This window comes from Halichondria panicea, chromosome 10, assembly GCF_963675165.1.
Source record: "Halichondria panicea chromosome 10, odHalPani1.1, whole genome shotgun sequence".
Classification (NCBI taxonomy): domain Eukaryota; kingdom Metazoa; phylum Porifera; class Demospongiae; order Suberitida; family Halichondriidae; genus Halichondria; species Halichondria panicea.
In genome coordinates this window covers 6,243,654-6,268,825 of record NC_087386.1, presented here as the reverse complement: position 1 = coordinate 6,268,825, position 25,172 = coordinate 6,243,654, and the positions used below count along the sequence as shown (strand labels likewise).

The following is a 25,172-nucleotide window of genomic DNA, read 5'->3' as shown; positions in this document are numbered from 1 at the left end:
GGGAATCCCTTCTTTTCTTTCTTTCTATCTATGTACATCAGCTTAGCTCTCTATTGCGTTGTTCCAAAAGGCTTTCACACTAGTCTGAAGCTAGAAGAGGCTCTCATCCACCTCTATGACGTCTGTATGGTCAGGATGTCTTAGCTTAGATCTGTACAGGCTATGGGAAGTGTATGGTGCTTCTTGACTGCTACTTGCGAAGATAAACCTACTGTAGGACCATCGTAGACGTAGATGAGAGCCTCCAAACTAGTGTTCAAGCCTTCTAAGCAATAGATACAGCTTCACGAAACTCAGTATGGAGATAAAATATTACGAAACATATTCTTAGTAAAGGAACTAAATTACGGGTACTAAGGTTTTACGTTCGTAGTACGATTACCCATATTCTGAAGGTACCAGGCAGTATTTTAATGCGGCCTGGAATCGAGGCTACTATACACACATCTCAGAGGCCACTAGCCACAGAGCCTCCCCATGTTCTGTTGACCTGGTCCATTAGACACCAGAGCTAGTCATGTTTGTGTAGAGAGCACTGGTAGTTGGTGTACCGAGGTACGACACGCATCTCGTGATCTCTCTTTTAATTGCATTCCACAATGTAATGCACAATAACTTTGACTAAGGCTCAAGGGTAGTATAGTTTAGACCTAGATCTAACTAATGTGCAAAATTAATAGATTGTTCGATTAAAAAGTTTGTCTGCTAGCTATAGCTATAAGTGTTTGATTCTCAATCACATCTTGAGGTAGCTATACGAATCTGCAATGTCTCCACTTGCAGTAGATAAGAGATGACAGCATGATGATCACATGACACAGCTGTAGAGGAAATATACAATAATCAAAAAGAGAAAATAATTATTACCACGAATAATTTAAATCTAATTCATCAACCAGCTCAACTTCTATAGCTATAGGGTATGTTTCTTTGATCACCATCATTAATGCAAATACAAGATCTCACAGGTTACCATAGATACACAGCCAAACTGACTTCCCTCACTATTCAGTAGAGGGAGCATTGGACTCAAACAAAGATCTACAAACAAACAGCTAGCTTCAACATGTATTAACACACAAGCGCTAGCACCCTCTGTAAAGGAATACTCCATCTCTCACCATAATGAAGAGGTGTCTGATTGTCTTGTGTCCTTAATACTAACATTTTCACTATGTTCAGGTTGCCACGGTCACAGGCCCAGTGAAGAAGACCATCCCCTGTATTATGAAATGCATCTCTATATACAACAATCTAGCGTTAATTTGTTGTAAGTTCGGACAATCCAAACTAGCATGGTTATAGTTCAAGGAAATTAGACAGCAATTTTCTTACTTCTAGACTACTATCAGCTGATTATAAGGTGTGCCTTATTTATGGTGTTGCACTGAACTACTTGTAAGCAAAGATTGGACTAACGAGATACGGACATTGCGTATAATAATAGACTGTATATCTCCAGAGCTCTCACATGAGGTCCCAGTTTGGTGTGATCCGATTGGACTCTTCCAGCACTCTAGTGAGGTCATGTCGGAAGTAGGGCTCAAACACGACATCATCCTCCAGAATCAGGATTTGATCCAGACCCTCCGTCATCATCTGGGGGGCAAGAGAGGTACAGTAAGACTTGTCTATACTGGTCACCCTTGGACAGACCAACAGTGGCTATTATAACAAGATGCTCAGTAGAGCATTCATCCGTGCGTTGACATAACGGACACGCAATCAACTTTATATTTTAATGACTTTAACATTATGGGGATTCTACAAAGCAACGATTGGATCGATTAGAAAACAGTGTTTTTCGTCGCCTTCGAAGACAAGTAGTTTATTATTTTTCAACCACCGCCTCATTAGCAGTTAAAGCAGTTTATGAAAGTGTCTAGTTTGCTCAAATAGCTAATGTTTGTGTCCGCACACAGGAGACTTAGGAGCACATTAACCTGGCTGTACTATTATAGAGGGTGACCACATTAGACAGGTTTCACACAGTTACAAGTGCCCACAATGCAACAGGTTGCAATACTTTCTGTACACATCAACAAGTGTCCACTAACGCCCACTCACCTGCTGCCATATCGTGTGGTGACTAAGGAAACAGCCGACCTCTCCAAAGGTCATAGGTCGTTCTCTCCAAGGGTCCTTCCAGCCAGGTAGGTACTTGATGCCCATACTGTCCAGGTAGCTCTGATTCAACTGTCTGTACTGGCCGGGATAAAATAAACAAAAGAGGTTCTTTTAAATATGAGTTCCCCACCACATCCTTGTGTATCAATTAGTGTGTATTGTCTCCTTCCCCATCCCTCTGTATTGTACAGCCAGTTATGTCTCCCCTCACACACACTGAACCTATACTCTACACCATGCAGTACATCTCAAGACTACCCTCTCTCAATGACAATTTGGGGTTGGACGTGATAAGCCACTATCTAAAACCTTACTCCATACTATGTATAATTATTAATTTTCTCTCACCTTCCATCGACAGCATCAAAGAGGGTGTAGTTGAAGTTGAGCTCGGCCAGGCTTAAAATCATCCGGTTCCTTCTTTCTGGCCTCCGTACTAGCCCAATCATGAACACCTACCAAATATTGTTTGGAAATTATCAGTGAACTTTTATGATTTCCGTACACATACAACATAACTGTAATAGTAGAGACAGCTTACCGCGTCCAACCCCAAGTTGTTCTTGACAGGGGGTGGTCTGGAGATGTACTGACTGTACAGTATAGGGGGGTGGTCCACTGTGTGGGGGGAGACAATACGCGCACTAATGCAGTATAGGGGGGTGGTCCACTGTGTGGAGGGAGACAACACGCACACTAATGCAGTATAGGGGGGTGGTCCACTGTGTGGGGGGAGACAACACGCACACTAATGCAGTATAGGGGGGTGGTCCACTGTGTGGGGGGAGACAACACGCACACTAATGCAGTATAGGGGGGTGGTCCACTGTGTGGGGGGAGACAATACACACACTAGTGCAGTATAGGGGGGTGGTCCACTGTGTGGGGGGAGACAACACGCACACTAATGCAGTATAGGGGGTGGTCCACTGTGTGGGGGGAGACAATACACACACTAATGCAGTATAGGGGGGTGGTCCACTGTGTGGGGGGAGACAACACACACACTAATGCAGTATAGGGGGGTGGTCCACTGTGTGGGGGGAGACAACACGCACACTAATGCAGTATAGGGGGGTGGTCCACTGTGTGGGGGGAGACAATACACACACTAATGCAGTATAGGGGGGGTGGTCCACTGTGTGGGGGAGACAACACACACTAATGCAGTATAGGGGGGTGGTCCACTGTGTGGGGGAAGACAACACACACTAATGCAGTATAGGGGGGTGGTCCACCGTGTGGGGGGAGACAATACACACACTAATGCAGTATAGGGGGGTGGTCCACTGTGTGGGGGGAGACAACACACACACTAATGCAGTATAGGGGGGTGGTCCACCGTGTGGGGGGAGACAATACACACACTAATGCAGTATAGGGGGGTGGTCCACTGTGTGGGGGGAGACAACACACACACTAATGCAGTATAGGGGGGGTGGTCCACTGTGTGGGGGAGACAACACACACTAATGCAGTATAGGGGGGTGGTCCACTGTGTGGGGGGAGACAACACACACACTAATGCAGTATAGGGGGGTGGTCCACTGTGTGGGGGGAGACAACACACACACTAATGCAGTATAGGGGGGTGGTCCAATGTGTGGGGGGAGACAACACACACACTAGTGCAGTATAGGGGGTGGTCCACTGTGTGGGGGGAGACAACACACACTAATGCAGTATAGGGGGGTGGTCCACTGTGTGGGGGGAGACAACACACACACTAATGCAGTATAGGGGGGTGGTCCACTGTGTGGGGGAGACAACACACACTAATGCAGTATAGGGGGGTGGTCCACTGTGTGGGGGGAGACAACACACACACTAATGCAGTATAGGGGGGTGGTCCACTGTGTGGGGGGAGACAACACGCACACTAATGCAGTATAGGGGGGTGGTCCACTGTGTGGGGGGAGACAACACACACACTAATGCAGTATAGGGGGGTGGTCCACTGTGTGGGGGGAGACAATACACACACTAGTGCAGTATAGGGGGGTGGTCCACTGTGTGGGGGGAGACAACACACACACTAGTGCAGTATAGGGGGGTGGTCCACTGTGTGGGGGGAGACAACACGCACACTAATGCAGTATAGGGGGGTGGTCCACTGTGTGGGGGGAGACAATACACACACTAATGCAGTATAGGGGGGTGGTCCACTGTGTGGGGGGAGACAATACACACACTAATGCAGTATAGGGGGGTGGTCCACTGTGTGGGGGGAGACAATACACACACTAATGCAGTATAGGGGGGTGGTCCACTGTGTGGGGGAGACAACACACACACTAATGCAGTATAGGGAGGTGGTCCACTGTGTGGGGGGAGACAATACACACACTAGTGCAGTATAGGGGGGTGGTCCACTGTGTGGGGGGAGACAACACACACACTAGTGCAGTATAGGGGGGTGGTCCACTGTGTGGGGGGAGACAATACACACACTAATGCAGTATAGGGGGGTGGTCCACTGTGTGGGGGGAGACAATACACACACTAATGCAGTATAGGGGGGTGGTCCACTGTGTGGGGGGAGACAATACACACACTAATGCAGTATAGGGGGGTGGTCCACTGTGTGGGGGGAGACAATACACACACTAGTGCGGTATAGGGGGGTGGTCCACTGTGTGGGGGGAGACAACACACACACTAGTGCAGTATAGGGAGGTGGTCCACTGTGTGGGGGAGACAACACACACACTAATGCAGTATAGGGGGGTGGTCCACTGTGTGGGGGGAGACAACACACACACTAGTGCAGTATAGGGGGGTGGTCCACTGTGTGGGGGGAGACAACACACACACTAGTGCAGTATAGGGGGGTGGTCCACTGTGTGGGGGGAGACAACACGCACACTAATGCAGTATAGGGGGGGTGGTCCACTGTGTGGGGGGAGACAACACGCACACTAATGCAGTATAGGGGGGTGGTCCACTGTGTGGGGGGAGACAACACGCACACTAGTGCAGTATAGGGGGGTGGTCCACTGTGTGGGGGGAGACAACACGCACACTAATGCAGTATAGGGGGGTGGTCCACTGTGTGGGGGGAGACAATACACACACTAGTGCAGTATAGGGGGGTGGTCCACTGTGTGGGGGGAGACAATACACACACTAGTGCAGTATAGGGGGGTGGTCCACTGTGTGGGGGGAGACAATACACACACTAGTGCAGTATAGGGGGGTGGTCCACTGTGTGGGGGGAGACAACACGCACACTAATGCAGTATAGGGGGGTGGTCCACTGTGTGGGGGGAGACAACACGCACACTAATGTAGTATAGGGGGGTGGTCTACTGTGTGGGGGGAGACAACACACACACTAATGCAGTATAGGGGGTGGTCCACTGTGTGGGGGGAGACAACACGCACACTAATGCAGTATAGGGGGGTGGTCCACTGTGTGGGGGGAGACAATACACACACTAATGCAGTATAGGGGGGTGGTCCACTGTGTGGGGGGAGACAATACACACACTAATGCAGTATAGGGGGGTGGTCCACTGTGTGGGGGAGACAACACACACACTAATGCAGTATAGGGAGGTGGTCCACTGTGTGGGGGGAGACAATACACACACTAGTGCAGTATAGGGGGGTGGTCCACTGTGTGGGGGGAGACAACACACACACTAGTGCAGTATAGGGGGGTGGTCCACTGTGTGGGGGGAGACAATACACACACTAGTGCAGTATAGGGGGGTGGTCCACTGTGTGGGGGGAGACAATACACACACTAGTGCAGTATAGGGGGGTGGTCCACTGTGTGGGGGGAGACAACACGCACACTAATGCAGTATAGGGGGGTGGTCCACTGTGTGGGGGGAGACAACACGCACACTAATGTAGTATAGGGGGGTGGTCTACTGTGTGGGGGGAGACAACACACACACTAATGCAGTATAGGGGGTGGTCCACTGTGTGGGGGGAGACAACACGCACACTAATGCAGTATAGGGGGGTGGTCCACTGTGTGGGGGGAGACAACACGCACACTAATGCAGTATAGGGGGGTGGTCCACTGTGTGGGGGGAGACAACACGCACACTAATGCAGTATAGGGGGGTGGTCCACTGTGTGGAGGGAGACAACACGCACACTAATGCAGTATAGGGGGGTGGTCCACTGTGTGGGGGGAGACAACACGCACACTAATGCAGTATAGGGGGGTGGTCCACTGTGTGGGGGGAGACAACACGCACACTAATGCAGTATAGGGGGGTGGTCCACTGTGTGGGGGGAGACAACACACACACTAATGCAGTATAGGGGGGTGGTCCACTGTGTGGGGGGAGACAACACACACACTAATGCAGTATAGGGGGGTGGTCCACTGTGTGGGGGGAGACAATACACACACTAGTGCAGTATAGGGAGGTGGTCCACTGTGTGGGGGGAGACAATACACACACTAGTGCAGTATAGGGGGGTGGTCCACTGTGTGGGGGGAGACAATACACACACTAGTGCAGTATAGGGGGGTGGTCCACTGTGTGGGGGGAGACAATACACACACTAATGCAGTATAGGGGGGTGGTCCACTGTGTGGGGGGATACAACACACACACTAATGCAGTATAGGGGGGTGGTCCACTGTGTGGGGGGAGACAACACACACACTAATGCAGTATAGGGAGGTGGTCCACTGTGTGGGGGGAGACAATACACACACTAGTGCAGTATAGGGGGGTGGTCCACTGTGTGGGGGGAGACAACACACACACTAGTGCAGTATAGGGGGGTGGTCCACTGTGTGGGGGGAGACAACACACACACTAATGCAGTATAGGGGGGTGGTCCAATGTGTGGGGGGAGACAACACACACACTAGTGCAGTATAGGGGGTGGTCCACTGTGTGGGGGGAGACAACACACACACTAGTGCAGTATAGGGGGGTGGTCCACTGTGTGGGGGACACACACTAATGCAGTATAGGGGGGTGGTCCACTGTGTGGGGGGAGACAACACACACACTAATGCAGTATAGGGGGGTGGTCCAATGTGTGGGGGGAGACAACACACACACTAGTGCAGTATAGGGGGTGGTCCACTGTGTGGGGGGAGACAACACACACTAATGCAGTATAGGGGGGTGGTCCACTGTGTGGGGGAGACAACACACACACTAATGCAGTATAGGGGGGTGGTCCACTGTGTGGGGGGAGACAACACACACACTAGTGCAGTATAGGGGGGTGGTCCACTGTGTGGGGGGAGACAACACACACACTAATGCAGTATAGGGGGGTGATCCACTGTGTGGGGGGAGACAACACACACACTAGTGCAGTATAGGGGGGTGGTCCACTGTGTGGGGGGAGACAACACACACACTAGTGCAGTATAGGGGGTGGTCCACTGTGTGGGGGGAGACAACACACACACTAATGCAGTATAGGGGGGTGGTCCAATGTGTGGGGGGAGACAACACACACACTAGTGCAGTATAGGGGGTGGTCCACTGTGTGGGGGGAGACAACACACACACTAATGCAGTATAGGGGGGTGGTCCACTGTGTGGGGGGAGACAACACACACACTAGTGCAGTATAGGGGGGTGGTCCACTGTGTGGGGGGAGACAACACGCACACTAATGCAGTATAGGGGGGTGGTCCACTGTGTGGGGGGAGACAACACACACACTAGTGCAGTATAGGGGGGTGGTCCACTGTGTGGGGGGAGACAACACACACACTAGTGCAGTATAGGGGGGTGGTCCACTGTGTGGGGGGAGACAACACACACACTAATGCAGTATAGGGGGGTGATCCACTGTGTGGGGGGAGACAACACACACACTAGTGCAGTATAGGGGGGTGGTCCACTGTGTGGGGGGAGACAACACACACACTAGTGCAGTATAGGGGGGTGGTCCACTGTGTGGGGGGAGACAACACACACACTAATGGATACACAGTCAAGGATGTTGTGGGAACACTATTAAAAGAGCCCCTCTATTATGACCTGCACTAATTATACCCGCCCACACACATTGTTCACAGCAACAATGGAGCTACATCAGCACACACTGAGATGGCTACTGGCTACACTAACAAAGAGCAGATGACACCGCAGCCTTAAGGGGGAAGGACTTACCAAGGTTCTCCAACTTAAAGTTGAGGAAGTCCTGAGCAGCGAGGTCCAGGCTCTCATAGTCCTCTGAACCCAAACACCTCGGTGTTCAGAATGTGCATAGGCAGATCTACAGTGGAGGGAAGGGGACAATTCAAACTTGTTCTACATGTACATACGTGTACCATAATAAAGTGCATAGGTCAGCAAATAATGTATTCAGTGCAAGCCTCGTACATATAGACAAGTTATCCCCTCCCTATGGACTGTACACGCACTGACTTACCTTTGCTGATCCATCAGAATCCCTAGTGTCCTGTTGTTCACCAGAAAGTTGTCACAGTCTAGCCGCTGGATAAACAACAATTGTATAGTTAATCTGAGCTAGATACTGTGGATACCAAAATTGCAATAACTAAAACTGTATCTACTACTGTCTTGGGCAGACTAACAGTGGTTGAAATAAAGAGATGGCCTGCTAACACAGGTCCAAACACATGCTATGGAGACTTTGGGCCTCATTAACCTGGCTGTATTATAGAGGGTGACCTGCTTACAGGGTGACCACTATAGACAGGTTTCACTGTATCATAATGGCACACTGCATCCAGCTTAGAGAGTAGATTACCACAAATTTGTGAGTAGCTGTACTTAAATGTAAATCTCTTTTGATTGGAACCTTTCTAAGAAATTGTGCTGATACTAATGTGTAGGTGAATGACCAAGCTACAACATACTCAAAAATGTTTTCATGGAAACATAAGGTGGTGGGTTTGTGGTGATTAATAGAACAACAACAAATTGTTATAGTGGTTGATAAAGGTTTGCAGCTGCTGATGTCATCAAAACAGTAGAAAATAGTAATTATGTAGCTTTTCAGTGTTATCTCAACAATGGGATATAGGATGTTCTTGGTATCAAAATGTAGCCCATTTATCTGTTATCTTACTACAGAAATTTGAAAGCTAAGCTATTAATTTGTCAGAAGTTATTACTCTAACCAAAAGTGTACCTGAAAACCAGTAAATCATGAATTATAAACACTATGAACATAATGTAACACCCATAAAGGGATAGTCAGGATACCTAAACCATTGAACAATTATGTGATGAAGTCTAGGACCTTAGCTGTACAAGATTACTGTTTTCATGGTCATTCACCTACACATTGGTATCAACACCATTTCTTAGAAATGTTCCGATCAAAAGATATTTACATTTAAGTACAGCTACTCACAAATTTGTGGTAATCTACTCTCTAAGCTGGATGCACTATAGGTCGTTACAATAGATGGGCCAGGAACGAGGCTAGAGATGGCGACACTGATAACTCACAAAGAGGTAGTCTGCCCCTGAACGCCTGGCCGCCTCCAGACCTTCCTGTCTCAGCTGGGCAACATGGACGAACCTCTCGTCATGCTCCTCGAAGGGGTTAAGGTTCGGATACAGCCAGGGGGTTGGACCAACACATAGCGATTCAACTCCCCAATCGTGCACACCATCTGCACAGTGGGGGAGTAAGTGGATATAAATGAAGTGATGTCACCCGTACACAGTGATACATAGCTCAAGTTGTGTAGTGAAAGCAAAGGCAAGAATAGCTGAAAGCATAACAACACGTACTGTCTATCTAAGACATTAATGTAAGTGGGTCAGCTAGCCCCAGTCAATTAGCCAACTCACAGTGCATTTGTACTTTGCACTATCGGTCCAAAATGTGTTTGGCAGAGAACTTTTTCCTAATGACGAGAGTGGCTCCTATGTAGTTCATAGGCCCTCCACCGTGTGCGAGGCCGTGGGAATGGTAGAGGGGCAGGACAGATTACACACAGTCACTGTCAGTCACTCCTCCGGCAATCACAAAGAAAGTAGGAGAACGAAACAATCTGTGAGAGAGAGGGACGGGATTAGTACACTCTGATACTCAAGGTGTGTGTGTGTGAGGTATCTAGTGGTGGGGTAGCTGAGATAATAAGGTACAATTCTGTACACAATAATAACAGACTGAAATGATAAAATCCACAGATATATGCAGCTAGCTAGCTAGATGGCCGTTGAAAGGTAGGTGACTTAGAAGATCTGACGCCTCTGAGATCCAGACACATGAGAGTAGTGAGAATGATATCTTAGCCAGCTGATGGAGGTATCTATTGTAGGGTGGGAGGGTACTCACACTTACCATGAACTGTGTTGCCTATACAGTAGGTCTTTAGATTCTCCATTCGCCATGGTCCAAGACTCATCATGCAAGTCCTTGAATTTACATTATTGTATTTATGTGTCTGATTTGGTAAAGATCATTAAGCCTCTGAAATACACCGCGGTTACTGAATACCAATTATATGGGCATGCGCAGTAGGAGTATGTGTCATATGACCAATGAACACAAAGAGATACTCACCTTTTTCTGCAAAAGTCCAAAATGGCTACAAGAAGTGACCTTGATGCTCTGGTGGTCCAGGTGGAAGGATTGGATCTAGAGGAGAACCAAGCTGGTCATGGAGCTTATGGCTGTGTCTTTAGAGTGACGGTGAATGGAAAAGACTGCATTGCTAAGAAGCTCCACTCCATCTTGCTCCAAGAGCGATCCCTTGGACAGAGGGGGAACATTGTGACCAAGTTCAGAAATGAATGTCATATTCTGAGTGTTTTACATCACCCCAACATTGTCGGTTTCGTTGGAGTCAATTACGGCCGCGATAAGAACGACATCAGTCTAATAATGGAGAGGCTTCATTCTGACTTGGCCAATTTTGTTGAAACCCATCGAGATACGAATATCGCCACTAGAATCCATATCCTGTATGATGTATCCAAGGGCCTTCACTATCTTCACTCTCTGACCCCTCCCCTCATCCATCGTGACCTCACTGCTCCCAACATCCTGCTCACTGAGGACCTCACTGCCAAGATCGGAGACCTGGGTGTCTCCAGGTATGTTTGTTTGTTTGTTTGCAACAAAGGAGAATGTTGTTTTTTAGAGACAAAAATGAGAATTACTTAATGTGAGAAAACAAAGGCAGATATGTAAAAACTAATGTTCGTTTGCAGGTATGTTGATCTGGAGAGATTGACTCATGTTCTGACGAATATCCCGGGAAATCCAAGCTACATGCCTCCCGAGTGTCGTGGGGAACGGCCCACCTACACTACCAAGCTGGACATCTTCTCATTCGGTCATCTCATCATTCACACTGTTATCGGTGATTTCCCTAAAGTCTCTTACTTTACTCCTGAGGTTATCAAGCACGTGGATGATGGGAAGATGGAGCTCATGCGTCGAAGCACTGCTGTCCATGGTGACAAAATGGGGGAGAAACACGCTCTTTATCCTCTTGTTGTTAGCTGCCTCCATGACCGACCTCAACAGAGACCGTCAGTTGACGAAGTGATTGTCTCACTCAGAAAGCTGTGTCTACAGCACCCCAGGATGGTACGTGAGTGAGTGGGTGGAGGTATTAAATGTGCATTGTCAGCTTATATAGTGTTAGTGTCGACTGTATGCTGGTACTTCTGTGTGGGTGGCTATAGAATCTTGAACAGTATATAACATGTACATACAATTTTTGTCATTCCATCTTTTGGGTGTGTTTACTGATAGTGTATTTTCTCCCAGGAATTTCTGAAGGCTTGTGGGACGGGTAATGTGGGTGTGGTTCTGGAGCTACTGGAGTGTGGGGCTGATCCCAATCAGGCAGACAAGGTGAGGGAATACTGTCTACAGTGCCAATATGTCCGTTGGTTGATGATATTGTCTCTACAGGATGGTTGGACTGCTCTTTACTGGGCCAGTTGCAATGGACATGATGAGATAGTGAGGGTCCTCTTAGCAGCCAAGGCTACAGTCAACACTCAGATCAATGTTGGTTTTGTTGTACAAACACATTTCCCACAACATGCTGTTTACATTGTTTCCTCCTATGTACAGTCGGGAGAGACCCCTCTTTGGGGAGCCAGTTTCTATGGTCACCAGAAATGTATGGAGCTCCTAATTGATGCTGGGGCCAATATTGATGTACCCAGAGAGGTGAGTGTAAGTAGCTATATACACATAGCCTCGATTCCAGGCCGATTAAAGTACGGCCTGGTACTTATTGCGTGGTGATAGTGAGCATGTGATAGTTTATTCTCCAGAATCTGGGGAATCCCCTCTCTTCTTTCTTCCCGATCTATTTGCTATCTATGTACATCAGCTTAGCTCTCTATTGCGTTGTTCCAGAAGGCTTTCACACTAGTCTGAAGCCAGAAGAGGCTCTCATCCACCTCTATGACGGCTGTATGGTCAGGATATCTTAGCTTTGATCTGTACAGTCTATGGGAAGTGTATGGTGCCTCTTGACTGCTTCTTGCGAAGAAAACCTGGCTATAGGACCCGTAGATGAGAGCCTCCAAACTAGTGTTCAAGCCTTCTAAGTAATAGATACAGCTTCACAGAACTCAGATGGAGATAAAATATTACAAAACATAATTATTCTTAGTAAAGGGACTAAATTACGGGTACTAAGGTTTTACGTTTGTAGTACGATTACCCATATTCTGAAGGTACCAGGCAGTATTTTAATGCGGCCTGGAATCAAGGCTACTATACACACATCTCAGAGGCCACTAGCCACAAAGCCTCCTCATGTTCTGTTGACCTGGTCCATTAGACACCAGAGCTAGTCATGTTTGTGTAGAGAGCGCTGGTAGTTGGTGTACCGAGGTACAACACGCATCTCGTGATCTATCCAATCTTTTTTACATTGGTTTTCAATGCAATGTGTTCCCCACAATAACTCTGTTATTTTGTGACTAAGGCTCAAGGGTAGTATAGTTTAGACCTAGATCTAACTGTTTCCGTTGCTGAACCCCAGTGAACCCTATTCAGTTAGGAGATATGCTTGCTACAAATGTTGAGAGCACTGCACCTTTCATATACATCTGGACGAGTTCTAACCAGGACCTCAGCTGGAGAAACACTATAGCTAGCCATAGAGACCTTGAGCAATGTACAGAGCCAGCTAAATTGTCAGTTACAAGTGTTGTACAAGCCTAGAGTTTGTCGTACGTAGCAAGGTCACGATAAACTGCCAGCTAAGCAAACGTCATCAATCAAATTAGTGTAGATAGTCATGTGATATTGTATGAGTGATATTGTGTAATGAGTGGATCTGTACTATCTTGACTCTGTACAGGATGGGACCACAGCATTGTGGGTAGCTGCTCAGAATGGTCATGTGAGGGCAGTGGAATTGTTGATTGCTGCCAAAGCTAGAGTTGACATTCAAACTAAGGTGAGATTTACTAGAGTAGTGGATTGAGTAGTGGATTAGCTGGTCCAGTTGCGGGTTAGTGTAAAAACTGGAATGCGGAATAGAACGAAAGATGGAATGACTAAAAAGAGAGCTGCTGATGGTGTTCATAGTCTTAAATACTTGTGCTACAGAAGCCTTTTATAGACACAAAGCTAATTTTAGAAGACTATTACTATAGGAGTAAAAAGTAGACTGAGTATAATTATAGTAGCAACATTGAACATTACAAATACACATAATTATACGTGTCTATAGACTTAGCGAAGTAATTATGTTGTGCCCAAAGTAAGGTGGAGTGTGAAGTCTATAGCTATACAGGACACTCCAAAGCTATACCTTTCTTCAATCTGCATGCCTGCAAAGTTTTTGGCCCTTGGTGAAACTTTAAACGATTTGTGCGTGTTGAAAAGACACACTGACCAAGCCTTTTGCCATTGATTTCCACACACATTGGGTTGTGGAGTCAGCAAATTCCACATTTATACTCTCAACAATGAAACTGTTATCTCAATATCTACCACTGTGCAACAGTGTGTGTAAGTTGTTGATCCTCTTTCCAATAACAGGTGTCATGTGATGATTACAGCCAGCTACATGTTCCGTTCCATATCTGCATTCCAGCTTTTACACTAACCCTCCAGTTGCTGTTATACATAATTATAATTATGGTTTATGGTCTATATAACACAGGACAACCAGACAACTCTGTATGCATGTAGCCAGTAACAACAGCATCGTGATCTCTCTTTTAATTGCATTCCAATCTTTTTTACATTGGTTTTCAATGTAGTGTGTTCCCTACAATAACTCTATTATTCTGTGACTAAGGCTCAAGGGTAGTATAGTTTAGACATAGATCTAACTGTTTCTGTTGCTGAACCCCAGTGAACCCTATTCAGTTAGGAGATATGCTTGCTACAAATGTTGAGAGCACTGCACCTTTCATATACATCTGGACGAGTTCTAACCAGGACCTCAGCTGGAGAAACACTATAGCTAGCCATAGAGACCTTGAGCAACATACAGAGCTAGCTAGTTACAAGCGTTCTACAGGTCTATAGTGTTTGTCGTGACAAGGTCGCGGTTAAGGTTACAGTATACTAATTGCTCATCAATGATTCATAAGATATTTATTTCTCATCACAACGTTATTTTTGTAACTTGCAACGATTATCAATGGAAAGAGAACATGGAACAATGCTAGCTACAATAATAACTCAGAGTTTATATGTCTTGTAATCCAATGAAGTGGTCTGAGGTCAGCTGGAAAACACTGAGTATTTTGTCGTCAAATTTTGTTGACTGTATAGCTTCTAGGTTGTCTTTCTGACCAGTATTCGATGCCTGAAGACTTACTGGAGGGCGACTCGAAGAGATCTTGTTCATAGAGACCTTGCAGCAAAAAATATATCCTTGTTACTACTCTACAGTCGCTATATTTGCCTACAAAAACTGCTAGAAAAATAGCCGTAACTTTGTTGTAACTTACTCTCTTGGGAAAAACTCTTCGAGTCACCCTGCCCCTTTATTCGTATAATAAGAAACAGCAGAGTATACAGTAAGGAGGGGTTTCCTGGTGCCTGGAATTAACGCAGAGTAACCATTGCCAGATGAGAGCCATTTTACTAGCTGAACTACATTGAACACCCAAGCAGATTTGAGCGTGGGTGGAACAGTATATCGTAACCTTAACTACCAGCTAAACAAACGTCATCACAAATGAAGATTCAAGTGTCGTACCTCCTCTGCCCTGACATTAGTGTAGATAGTCATGTGATATTGTATGAGTGATATTGTGTAATGAGTGGATCTGTACTATCTTGACTCTGTACAGGATGGGACCACTGCATTGTACATGGCCAGTATGGAGGGTCACTGTGGAGTTGTTACAATGTTGTTGGAGGCCAAGGCTGACGTTCACAACAAGAATAATGTGAGTCACGCTGCATGGTGGTCTTTGTGTACTCTGCTGATTCCATGGTTGAGTGTGTGTACTGTCACCTCTGTGTTAGTCTCGTTCCTAGGCCCCTTTTTTCGAAGGGGGAAAAGGCCTGGTGTCCATTGCTTGGGTGTTAGTGTGCATGGTAATCGTGCACTAATGTAAAACTTTTGCAAACTAGTCCGTTTACTAGGAATATGTTCCGTAATACGTACTTCCATACTGAAGCTATGGCTTATGCCCTCTATTGCGTTGGCCTAGAAAGCTGGTACACTTAGTCTAAAGTCTGAGGCCAGTAGTCTCTAGTTCTACGATGGTCGTATAGTTGTCTTCTCAAGCAGCAGTTAGAAGTACCATAGGAAGCATGCACAAAGACTTGCTATAGCCAGTCCTTCCAAGCTCAGACATTTCGACCATACAACTGTCGTGAAGTAGACGAGAGCCTCTTCTGGCTTCAGACTAGTGTGCAAGCCTTCTTGATCAACATAATAGAAGCACAGCACGGTAGATAAGGGGAAATAAGGGGATTCCCCATATTTTACAGCATAACTAAGCGCATGCGCACTGTCAGTAGACACCAGGCCGCATTTTCCTCCCTTCCATTCCATACAAAATTGTCCTGGGAACCAGGCTACCTCTGTGTATGAGTGGACTGAGTAGTGGAGAGTGTACAATTAGCTGGTCCAGTTGCTGTGATATATAATTATATGGTTTATGGTCTATAACAGAACAACCAGACAGCTCTGTTTGTAGCCAGTATGAATGGACATGATGAGATAGTGAGGGTCCTCTTAGCAGCCAAGGCTACAGTCAATACTCAGACCAAGGTTGGTTTTGTTGTAAAAACACATTTCCTACAACATATGCTGTTTACATTGTTTTCCTCCTATGTACAGTTGGGAGAGACCCCTCTTTGGACAGCCAGTTTCCATGGTCACCAGAAATGTATGGAGCTCCTAATCGATGCTGGGGCCAATGTTGATGTACCCAAAGAGGTGAGTGTAAGTAGCTGTACACACATCTCAGAGGCCACTAGCCACAGAGCCTCCTCATGTTCTGTTGACCTGGTCCATTAGACACCAGAGCTAGTCATGTTTGTGTAGAGAGCACTGGTAGTTGGTGTACCGAGGTACGACACGCATCTCGTTATCTTTCTTTAATTAAGGCTCGGTGCGCATGCGCAAGCGAGGTATACGGTAGTGTGTGTGTGTGTGTGTGTGTGTGTGTGTGTGTGTGTGTGTGTGTGTGTGTGTGTGTGTGTGTGTGTGTGTGTGTGTGTGTGTGTGTGTGTGTGTGTGTGTGTGTGTGTGTGTGTGTGTGTGTGTGTGTGTGTGTGTGTGTGTGTGTGTGTGTGTGTGTGTGTGTGTGTGTGTGTGTGTGTGTGTGTGTGTGTGTGTGTGTGTGTGTGTGTGTGTGTGTGTGTGTGTGTGTGTGTGTGTGTGTGTGTGTGTGTGTGTGTGTGTGTGTGTGTGTGTGTGTGTGTGTGTGTGTGTGTGTGTGGACTATTTCAGCTGCAAAATAAAGCTTCGTTCTCGAGTTATGCTTTAGTTTTGCTTATTTGGAATGCCATTACAGATTTTCCAGAAGAGCACGTAGCAAAGCTTGTTTACCGAGTGTTACTACTCTACTTATAGTAGTTAGCTCTGCACTAGAACACTAGCTATTTGTAGCTGCAAGAGTGAGAAGAGAGCTACAAGGCTCTACTCATGTCTACTGATGGCAGCCATTAATTTTAGACTTGAACTTTTGGTATCGATCGTTTTTAACAACAATCATGGTCGATCATTACCCACTATTTGAGTTTCCCTGTGATTGCATGCAGCAAAATTAAAAATGTTCATCATGATATAAATTATAATCAATGTGTGTATAAAAGCTAGCTATTAGTAGCTTTATGTTATGTAGCTTTGGCACCTCCACCTGCGGTGCTTTCATTTATTCGGTTTTCAATGTAGTGTGTTCCCCACAATAACTCTGTTATTCTGTGACTAAGGCTCAAAATTTAGACATAGATCTGTCGCTGAACCCGTAAACGTCATCACAATGGAATATTCAATTAAAAAACAATGTCGTACCTCCTCTGCCCTGACATTAGTGTAGATAGTCATGTGATATTGTATGAGTGATATTGTGTAATGAGTGGATCTGTACTATATCTTGACTCTGTACAGGGTGGAGCCACAGCGTTGATTGTAGCTGCTCAGGAGGGTCATGTGAGGGCAGTGGAATTGTTGATTGCTGCGAATGCTCAAGTGGACATTCAAGAGGAGGTGAGATTTACTGCTTATAATTATCTGTATTAATAATTATTTGGTCTTGTTGAGAAGGGACAGCATTGCACATTGCCAGCTATTATTACTAGCTGTTTGTTTGTTTAAAAATATTTGGATGTTTACAGGATGGTTGGACGGCATTGCACATGGCCAGTAGGAAGGGTCACTGTGGAGTTGTTAGAATGTTGTTGGAGGCCAAAGCTGACGTCAACAAAAAGACTAATGTGAGTCACGCTGCATGATTGTAATCACTATACGTATTACTAGAATATTTTGCGGATGAAAAACCTTTCGAATTAACCAAGTCAGCAGAAAAATTGACCCTTTGCGATCACTATTGTGTTCTGGCGAGGATCGTGTGTATTTACTTAGGTTTTGCAATTTTATTGTTGCGAATTGATCAACCCTCACAAAGTTGGCGTATGTTTGATGCATTCTAGTATATAGTACAGTAGTTAGGTATACCTTAATGTTACTACCGTATAGCCGGTAATTTTCGTGGGGCAAAAAATTCGTTATTTTCGAGGCCAAGCTAGCTGACCTCCACGAAATTTTAACGTAGGCGTGGCTTACCGGAACGTATGAATGCAGTGCAGGCAATGAGACTAAACAAATTATTTACCCCACAAAAATTACCCGCTATATGTAAGTATTATAAACGAGTACTAATTTTAGCAAATTTGTTATTAACGCTAAATTAAGACCTCGCTAATAATTATTATTATAACGCATTATGAATTTCAAAAAAGTTCTCTTGAGAGTAAGCTATAGCAAGCTAGCCCCTGTATCTGACTCAAAACTTTCCTTTCAAGCTTAAAACTGGCTGTCCTTAATCAGTGGACTGGCCGACTGGACTGGACTGGACTTTGACCTGACTGTTGCAACACCAATTACATTCTTTTTCTCCAAGACCACAATGACAAATGATCTGACCATTTTGACAAATAATTATTGTGCTAATGAATTTTAGTATAGGGTAGTATATTTTAGACCTAGATCTAACTGTTTCCGTCGCTGAAACCGTAAACGTCATCACACTAGAATATTCACACATCTCTCTTTTTAATTGCTCTTTTTTGAAATGAAGATTTAATAAATACAGTCAACACTCAGGAGAAGGTTGTACAAACACATTTCCCACAACATGCTGTTTACATTGTTTTCCTCCTATGTACAGTCGGGACAGACCCCTCTTTGGACAGCCAGTTTCAAGGGTCACCAGAAATGTATGGAGCTCCTAATCGATGCTGGGGCCAATGTTGATGTACCCAGAGAGGTGAGTGTAAGTAGCTGTACACACATCTCAGAGGCCACTAGCCACAGAGCCTCCCCATGTTCTGTTGACCTGGTTCATTAGACACCAGAGCTAGTCATGTTTGTTAACATGCTAGTGTAGATAGTCATGTGATATTGTATGAGTGATATTGTGTAATGAGTGGATCTGTACTATCTTGACTCTGTACAGGATGGAGGCACTGCGTTGATTGCAGCTGTTCAGGAGGGTCATGTGAGGGCAGTGGAAATATTAATTGCTGCAAAAGCTAAAATTGACATTCAAAAGAAGGTGAGATTTACTATTTGTCTGTTAGTAATTATTTGGATATGTACACAGAACGGAGTCACAGCATTGCACATTGCCAGTGTGTATGGTCACTGTGGAGTTGTTAGAATGTTGTTGGAGGCCAAAGCTGACGTCAAAAAAAAGACTCATGTGAGTCACGCTGCATGATTGTAATCACTATACGTAAAAATGGATTTTTACAGGATGGTTGGACGGCATTGCACATTGCCAGTCTGAATGGTCACTGTGGAGTTGTTAGAATGTTGTTGGAGGCCAAGGCTGACGTTAAAATCAAAACTAATGTGAGTCACGCTGCATGATTGTATATAATTATGATACTGTATATCACCATGGCAACATTAAATCTAGTGGTTTTGTGATAAATTCCTTATTTCCCTTCATCACTAACTGCTCACATACCCACTATACAGGACGGACGTACTGCCTATGATGTGGCTAGTGGGAATGGACACACTCAAGTGTGTGAACTACTACACTGACTCTGTACCTTATTAACTGTACTGTTACCATGGCAGCTAGCCTCTGATAGATACGTTGATTGCAAATTTATACACTACATCATTTTGTCTTATAATTAAATTTTTTCTATATACGGTTTCTCATGTATTTCACCAAGTTACATTCTGATCATGTAAAACTTGAAAGTTAATTGGTCAATAATGGGAAATGTGCAAAATTAATAACCTGAAACTAGATTGAATTGTTTGTCTAAAGGTGCGGCCTGGAATCGAGGCTATATAATTATATAGGTGCTTGATTCTCAATCACATCTTGAGATAGGAATCCCACTTGTAGTAGATAAGAGATGACAGCATGATGATCACATGACACAGCTGTAGAGGAAATACAATCACGAATATAATTATAAGGAATTCAAAAAAAGACAATAATTATTACCGCGAATAAATCTAATAACCAGCTCAACTTCTACAGCTATAGGGTATAATATGTTTCCTTGATCACCATCATTAATGCAAATACAAAAAGATCTCCAAGGTTACCATAGATACTCAGCCAAACTGACTAATGCAGTATAGGGGGTGGTCCACTGTGTGAGGGGAGACAATACACACACTAATGCAGTATAGGGGGGTGGTCCACTGTGTGGGGGGAGACAACACACACACTAATGCAGTATAGGGGGGCGGTCCACTGTGTGGGGGGAGACAACACACACACTAATGCAGTATAGGGGGGTGGTCCACTGTGTGGGGGGAGACAACACACACACTAATGCAGTATAGGGGGGCGGTCCACTGTGTGGGGGGAGACAACACACACACTAATGCAGTATAGGGGGGTGGTCCACCGTGTGGGGGGAGACAACACACACACTAATGCAGTATAGGGGGGTGGTCCACTGTGTGGGGGGAGACAATACACACACTAGTGCAGTATAGGGGGTGGTCCACTGTGTGGGGGGAGACAACACACACACTAATGCAGTATAGGGGGGTGGTCCACTGTGTGGGGGGAGACAATACACACACTAATACAGTATAGGGGGGTGGTCCACGGTGTGGGGGGGAGACAACACACACACTAATGCAGTATAGGGGGGTGGTCCACTATGTGGGGGGAAACAATATGCACACTAATGCAGTATAGGGGGGTCGTCCACTGTTTGGGGGGAGACAATACACACACTAATGCAGTATAGGGGGGTGGTCCACTGTGTGGGGGGAGACAATACGCACACTAATGCAGTATAGGGGGGTGGTCCACTGTGTGGGGGAGACAATACGCACACTAATGCAGTATAGGGGGGTGGTGCACTGTGTGGGGGGAGACAATACGCACACTAATGCAGTATAGGGGGGTGGTCCACTGTGTGGGGGGAGACAATACACACACTAATGCAGTATAGGGGGTGGTCCACTGTGTGGGGGGACACACTAATGCAGTATAGGGGGGTGGTCCACTGTGTGGGGGGAGACAATACACACACTAATGCAGTATAGGGGGGTGGTCCACCGTGTGGGGAGACAACACACACACCGTGTGGGGAGACAATACACACACTAATGCAGTATAGGGGGGTGGTCCACCGTGTGGGGAGACAACACACACACCGTGTGGGGAGACAATACACACACTAATGCAGTATAGGGGGGTGGTCCACTGTGTGGGGGGAGACAACACGCACACTAGTGCAGGGTGGTCCACCGTGTGGGGGGAGACAATACACACACTAATGCAGTATAGGGGGGTGGTCCACCGTGTGGGGGGAGACAACACACACACTAATGGATACACAGTCAAGGATGTTGTGGGAACACTATTAAAAGAGCCCCTCTATTATGACCTGCACTAATTATACCCGCCCACACACATTGTTCACAGCAACAATGGAGCTACATCAGCACACACTGAGATGGCTACTGGCTATACAGTAGAACCTCGATTATCCGGACACCTTGGTTCCAGAAGCAGGCCGGATAAGTGAATACGCCGGATAATCGAATAGATAAACCACGCCTTGATCCACCCACTTTATTGATAAACAACAGTGCCACATGGTTGTCTGCGCATGCGCAAAAGATAAGCAGGCATGTCTCCATGGTAACAGCTACAACGCGCATGCGCGTTTGAGGGACACCCCCATTTTCTGATCTGATAACAAGAAAACTGCCAAGCCGGATAATCGAGGTTCCGGATAATGGAGGGCCGGATAATCGAGGTTCTACTGTACTAACAAAGAGCAGATGACACCGCAGCCTTAAGGGGGAGAGGCTTACCAAGGTTTTCGTGGTCCAGGCTCTCATAGTCCTCTGGTTTGACCATGAACCCCAACACCTCAGTGTTCAGAATGTGCATAGGCAGATCTACAGTGGAGGGAAGGGGACAATTCAAACTTGTTCTACATGTACATACCTGTACCATAATAAAGTGCACAGGTCAGCAAATAATGTATTCAGTGCAAGCCTCGTACATATAGACAAGTTATCCCTCCCTATGGACTGTACATGCACTGACTTATCTTTGCTGATCCATCAGAATCCGTAGTGTCCTGTTGTTCACCAGAAAGTTGTCACAGTCTAGCCGCTGGATAAACAACAATTGTATAGTTAATCTGAGCTAGATACTGTGGATACCAAAATTGCAATAACTAAAACTGTATCTACTACTGTCTTGGGCAGACTAACAGGGGTTGAAATAAAGAGGTGGCCTGCTAACACAGGTCCAAACACATGCTATGGAGGCTTTGGGCCCCATTAACCTGGCTGTATTATAGAGGGTGACCTGCTTACAGGGTGACCACTATAGACAGGTTTCACTGTATCATAATGGCACAGTGCATCCAGCTTAGAGAGTAGATTACCACAAATTTGTGAGTAGCTGTACTTAAATGTAAATCTCTTTTGATTGGAACCTTTCTAAGAAATTGTGCTGATACTAATGTGTAGGTAAATGACCAAGCTACAACACTCAAAAATGTTTCCATGGAAACATAAGGTGGTGGGTTTGTGGTGATTAATAGAACAACAACAAATTGTTATAGTGGTTGATAAAGGGCATTGGTTTGTGGTTTGCAGCTGCTGATGTCATCAAAACAGTAGAAAATAGTAATTATGTAGCTTTTCAGTGTTATCTCAACAATGGGATATAGGATGTTCTTGGTATCAAAATGTAGCCCATTTATCTGTTAACTTACTACAGAAATTTGAAAGCTAAGCTATTAATTTGTCAGAAGTTATTACTCTAACCAAAAGTGTACCTGAAAACCAGTAAATCATGAATTATAAACACTATGAACATAATGTAACACCCATAAAGGGATAGTCAGGATACCTAAACCATTGAACAATTATGTGATGAAGTCTAGGACCTTAGCTGTACAAGATTACTGTTTTCATGGTCATTCACCTACACATTGGTATCAACACCATTTCTTAGAAATGTTCCGATCAAAAGATATTTACATTTAAGTACAGCTACTCACAAATTTGTGGTAATCTACTCTCTAAGCTGGATGCACTGTACGTCTAGAGAGAGCCTAGCTAGGTCGTTACAATAGATGGGCCGGGAACGAGGCTAGAGATGACCACACTGATAACTCACAAAGAGGTAGTCTGCCCCTGAACGCCTGGCCGCCTCCAGACCTTCCTGTCTCAGCTGGGCAACATGGACGAACCTCTCGTCATGCTCCTCGAAGGGGTCAAGATTCGGATACAGCCAGGGGGTTAGGTCAACACAACTATATTATAACATTATTAACCTGTCTACTCACCTCTTGGTCAGTTTGATTGACATTGGTGTCAGAGAGTAGAGATTGTACTTTCTTTTCATTCCCCTCCTTACACCAGTCGAACATTGTCTTCTTGTCGTCAGTTAGTGCCTCCTCTGTGTCTCATCCAGCCAGAGTGCTCCCCTGCATGACCAGAGTCCCCACAATGGCAGCCATTCCAGCACGCCCCTCGTTACCAGGAACCTCAACACCGTGTACACCACCACATCTGTCAACTTCAACACAGTAGCAATACGAGTCTCAACCTCTGCCGTGGATACGTTCTCCCCCTTCCAACGAAACATGTCCCCAGATCGATCACAAAAATACACCCAACCTTCCTCGTCAATGCGCATAATGTCTCCAGTTCTGAAAAAAGCATCTCCTGCTTTGAAACAATTCCTAAGAATTTTTTTTGCCGAGTTTTCTTTGTTTCGATATCCGTAGAAGGGAGAGACTTCACAAACAGTTTCACCAGGTTCGCTCATATCACACTCGACACAGAAACCATTCTCATCTCTTAGGTAATCGCCAGTCTCCGGATGAAGCTTCAGGATAGTGACGTTTTGAAGGGACGGTACAAACAGTGGGAGAGCTCCAACAGATCCTGGCTTGTTGTCAATGTTGATGATACCAAAGTTGCCCTCAGTAGAGCCATAAAACTCGATAATGTGATCCACTTCAAATTGTTTCTGGAATTCCAGCCACAGCGCTTTTCTGAGTCCTGCAGTGATGATTAGACGTACTTTGTGTTGTGTGTCAGTGGGTTGAGGGGGTTCGGTCATCACGTAGCGATTCAACTCCCCAATCGTGCACACCATCTGCACAGTGGGGGAGTCAGTGGATATAAATGAAGTGATGTCACCCATACACAGTGATACATAGCTCAAGTTGTGTAGTGAAAGCAAAGGCAAGAATAGCTGAAAGCATAACAACACGTACTGTCTATCTAAGACATTAATGTAAGTGGGTCAGCCCCAGTCAATTAGCCAACTCACAGTGCAGTTGTACTTTGCACTATCGGTCCAAAAGTGTTTGGCAGAGAACTTTTTCCTAATGACGAGAGTGGCTCCTGTGTAGATCATAGGCCCTCCACCGTGTGCGAGGCCGTGGGAATGGTAGAGGGGCAGGACAGAGTACACACAGTCACTGTCAGTCACTCCTCCGGCAATCACAAAGAAAGTAGGAGAACGAAACAAACTGTGAGAGAGAGAGACGGGATTAGTACACTCTGATACTCGAGGTGTGTGTGTGTGAGGTATCTAGTGGTGGGGTAGCTGAGATAATAAGGTGCAATTCTGTACACAATAATAACAGACTGAAATGATAAAATCCACAGATATATGCAGCTAGCTAGCTAGATGGCCGTTGAAAGGTACGTGACTTAGAAGATCTGACACCTCTCAGATCCAGACACATGAGAGTAGTGAGAATGATATCTTAGCCAGCTGATGGAGGTATCTATTGTAGGGTGGGAGGGTACTCACACTTACCATGAACTGTGTTGCCTATACAGTAGGTCTTTAGATTCTCCATTCGCCATGGTCCAAGACACATCATGCAAGTCCTTGAATTTATTTATGTGTCTGATTTGGTAAAGATCATTAAGCCTCTGAAATACACCGCGGTTACTGAATACCAAT

At 45.7% G+C, this 25,172-nt stretch overlaps 2 protein-coding genes across 7 annotated transcripts in view; one reads left to right on the top strand and one right to left on the bottom strand.

Moving 5' to 3' along the window:
* LOC135342577 (serine/threonine-protein phosphatase 6 regulatory ankyrin repeat subunit B-like) overlaps positions 1–19,950 on the top strand; it is a 171,395-nt gene extending 151,445 nt beyond the window's left edge. The window contains exons 35-45 of the mRNA XM_064539325.1: positions 13,388–13,486; positions 15,342–15,440; positions 16,175–16,273; positions 16,343–16,441; positions 17,618–17,716; positions 17,845–17,943; positions 18,897–18,995; positions 19,185–19,283; positions 19,332–19,430; positions 19,484–19,582; positions 19,712–19,950. Of these exons, the coding sequence (XP_064395395.1) occupies positions 13,388–13,486; positions 15,342–15,440; positions 16,175–16,273; positions 16,343–16,441; positions 17,618–17,716; positions 17,845–17,943; positions 18,897–18,995; positions 19,185–19,283; positions 19,332–19,430; positions 19,484–19,582; positions 19,712–19,780 (1,059 nt within the window). The 3' untranslated portion in view covers positions 19,781–19,950. The remainder of the gene's footprint in view (positions 1–13,387; positions 13,487–15,341; positions 15,441–16,174; positions 16,274–16,342; positions 16,442–17,617; positions 17,717–17,844; positions 17,944–18,896; positions 18,996–19,184; positions 19,284–19,331; positions 19,431–19,483; positions 19,583–19,711) is intronic.
* On the bottom strand, positions 615–25,163 carry LOC135342732 (probable inactive glycosyltransferase 25 family member 3). 6 transcript variants are annotated; one of them, XM_064539570.1, is made up of 9 exons: positions 25,023–25,157; positions 24,528–24,729; positions 23,364–24,350; positions 22,278–22,346; positions 22,040–22,126; positions 2,669–2,745; positions 2,476–2,582; positions 2,068–2,200; positions 1,231–1,599 (listed from the first exon to the last, which is right to left on the bottom strand). In XM_064539570.1, exons 5-9 carry the CDS (start codon positions 22,116–22,118, stop codon positions 1,468–1,470), a joined length of 528 nt encoding a protein of 175 aa, XP_064395640.1. In that variant the 5' UTR covers positions 22,119–22,126; positions 22,278–22,346; positions 23,364–24,350; positions 24,528–24,729; positions 25,023–25,157; the 3' UTR covers positions 1,231–1,467. The 6 variants fall into 6 exon arrangements, 1 of the variants encoding a protein (XP_064395640.1); XR_010396902.1 differs by lacking the exons at positions 1,231–1,599; positions 2,068–2,200; positions 22,040–22,126; ... (2 more) ...; positions 24,528–24,729; positions 25,023–25,157 and adding exons at positions 615–821; positions 8,238–8,343; positions 8,500–8,564; ... (1 more) ...; positions 9,897–10,099; positions 10,393–10,508; XR_010396901.1 differs by lacking the exons at positions 1,231–1,599; positions 2,068–2,200; positions 22,040–22,126; ... (2 more) ...; positions 24,528–24,729; positions 25,023–25,157 and adding exons at positions 1,176–1,220; positions 8,238–8,343; positions 8,500–8,564; ... (1 more) ...; positions 9,897–10,099; positions 10,393–10,508.
* Positions 25,164–25,172: the final 9 nt, after the last annotated feature.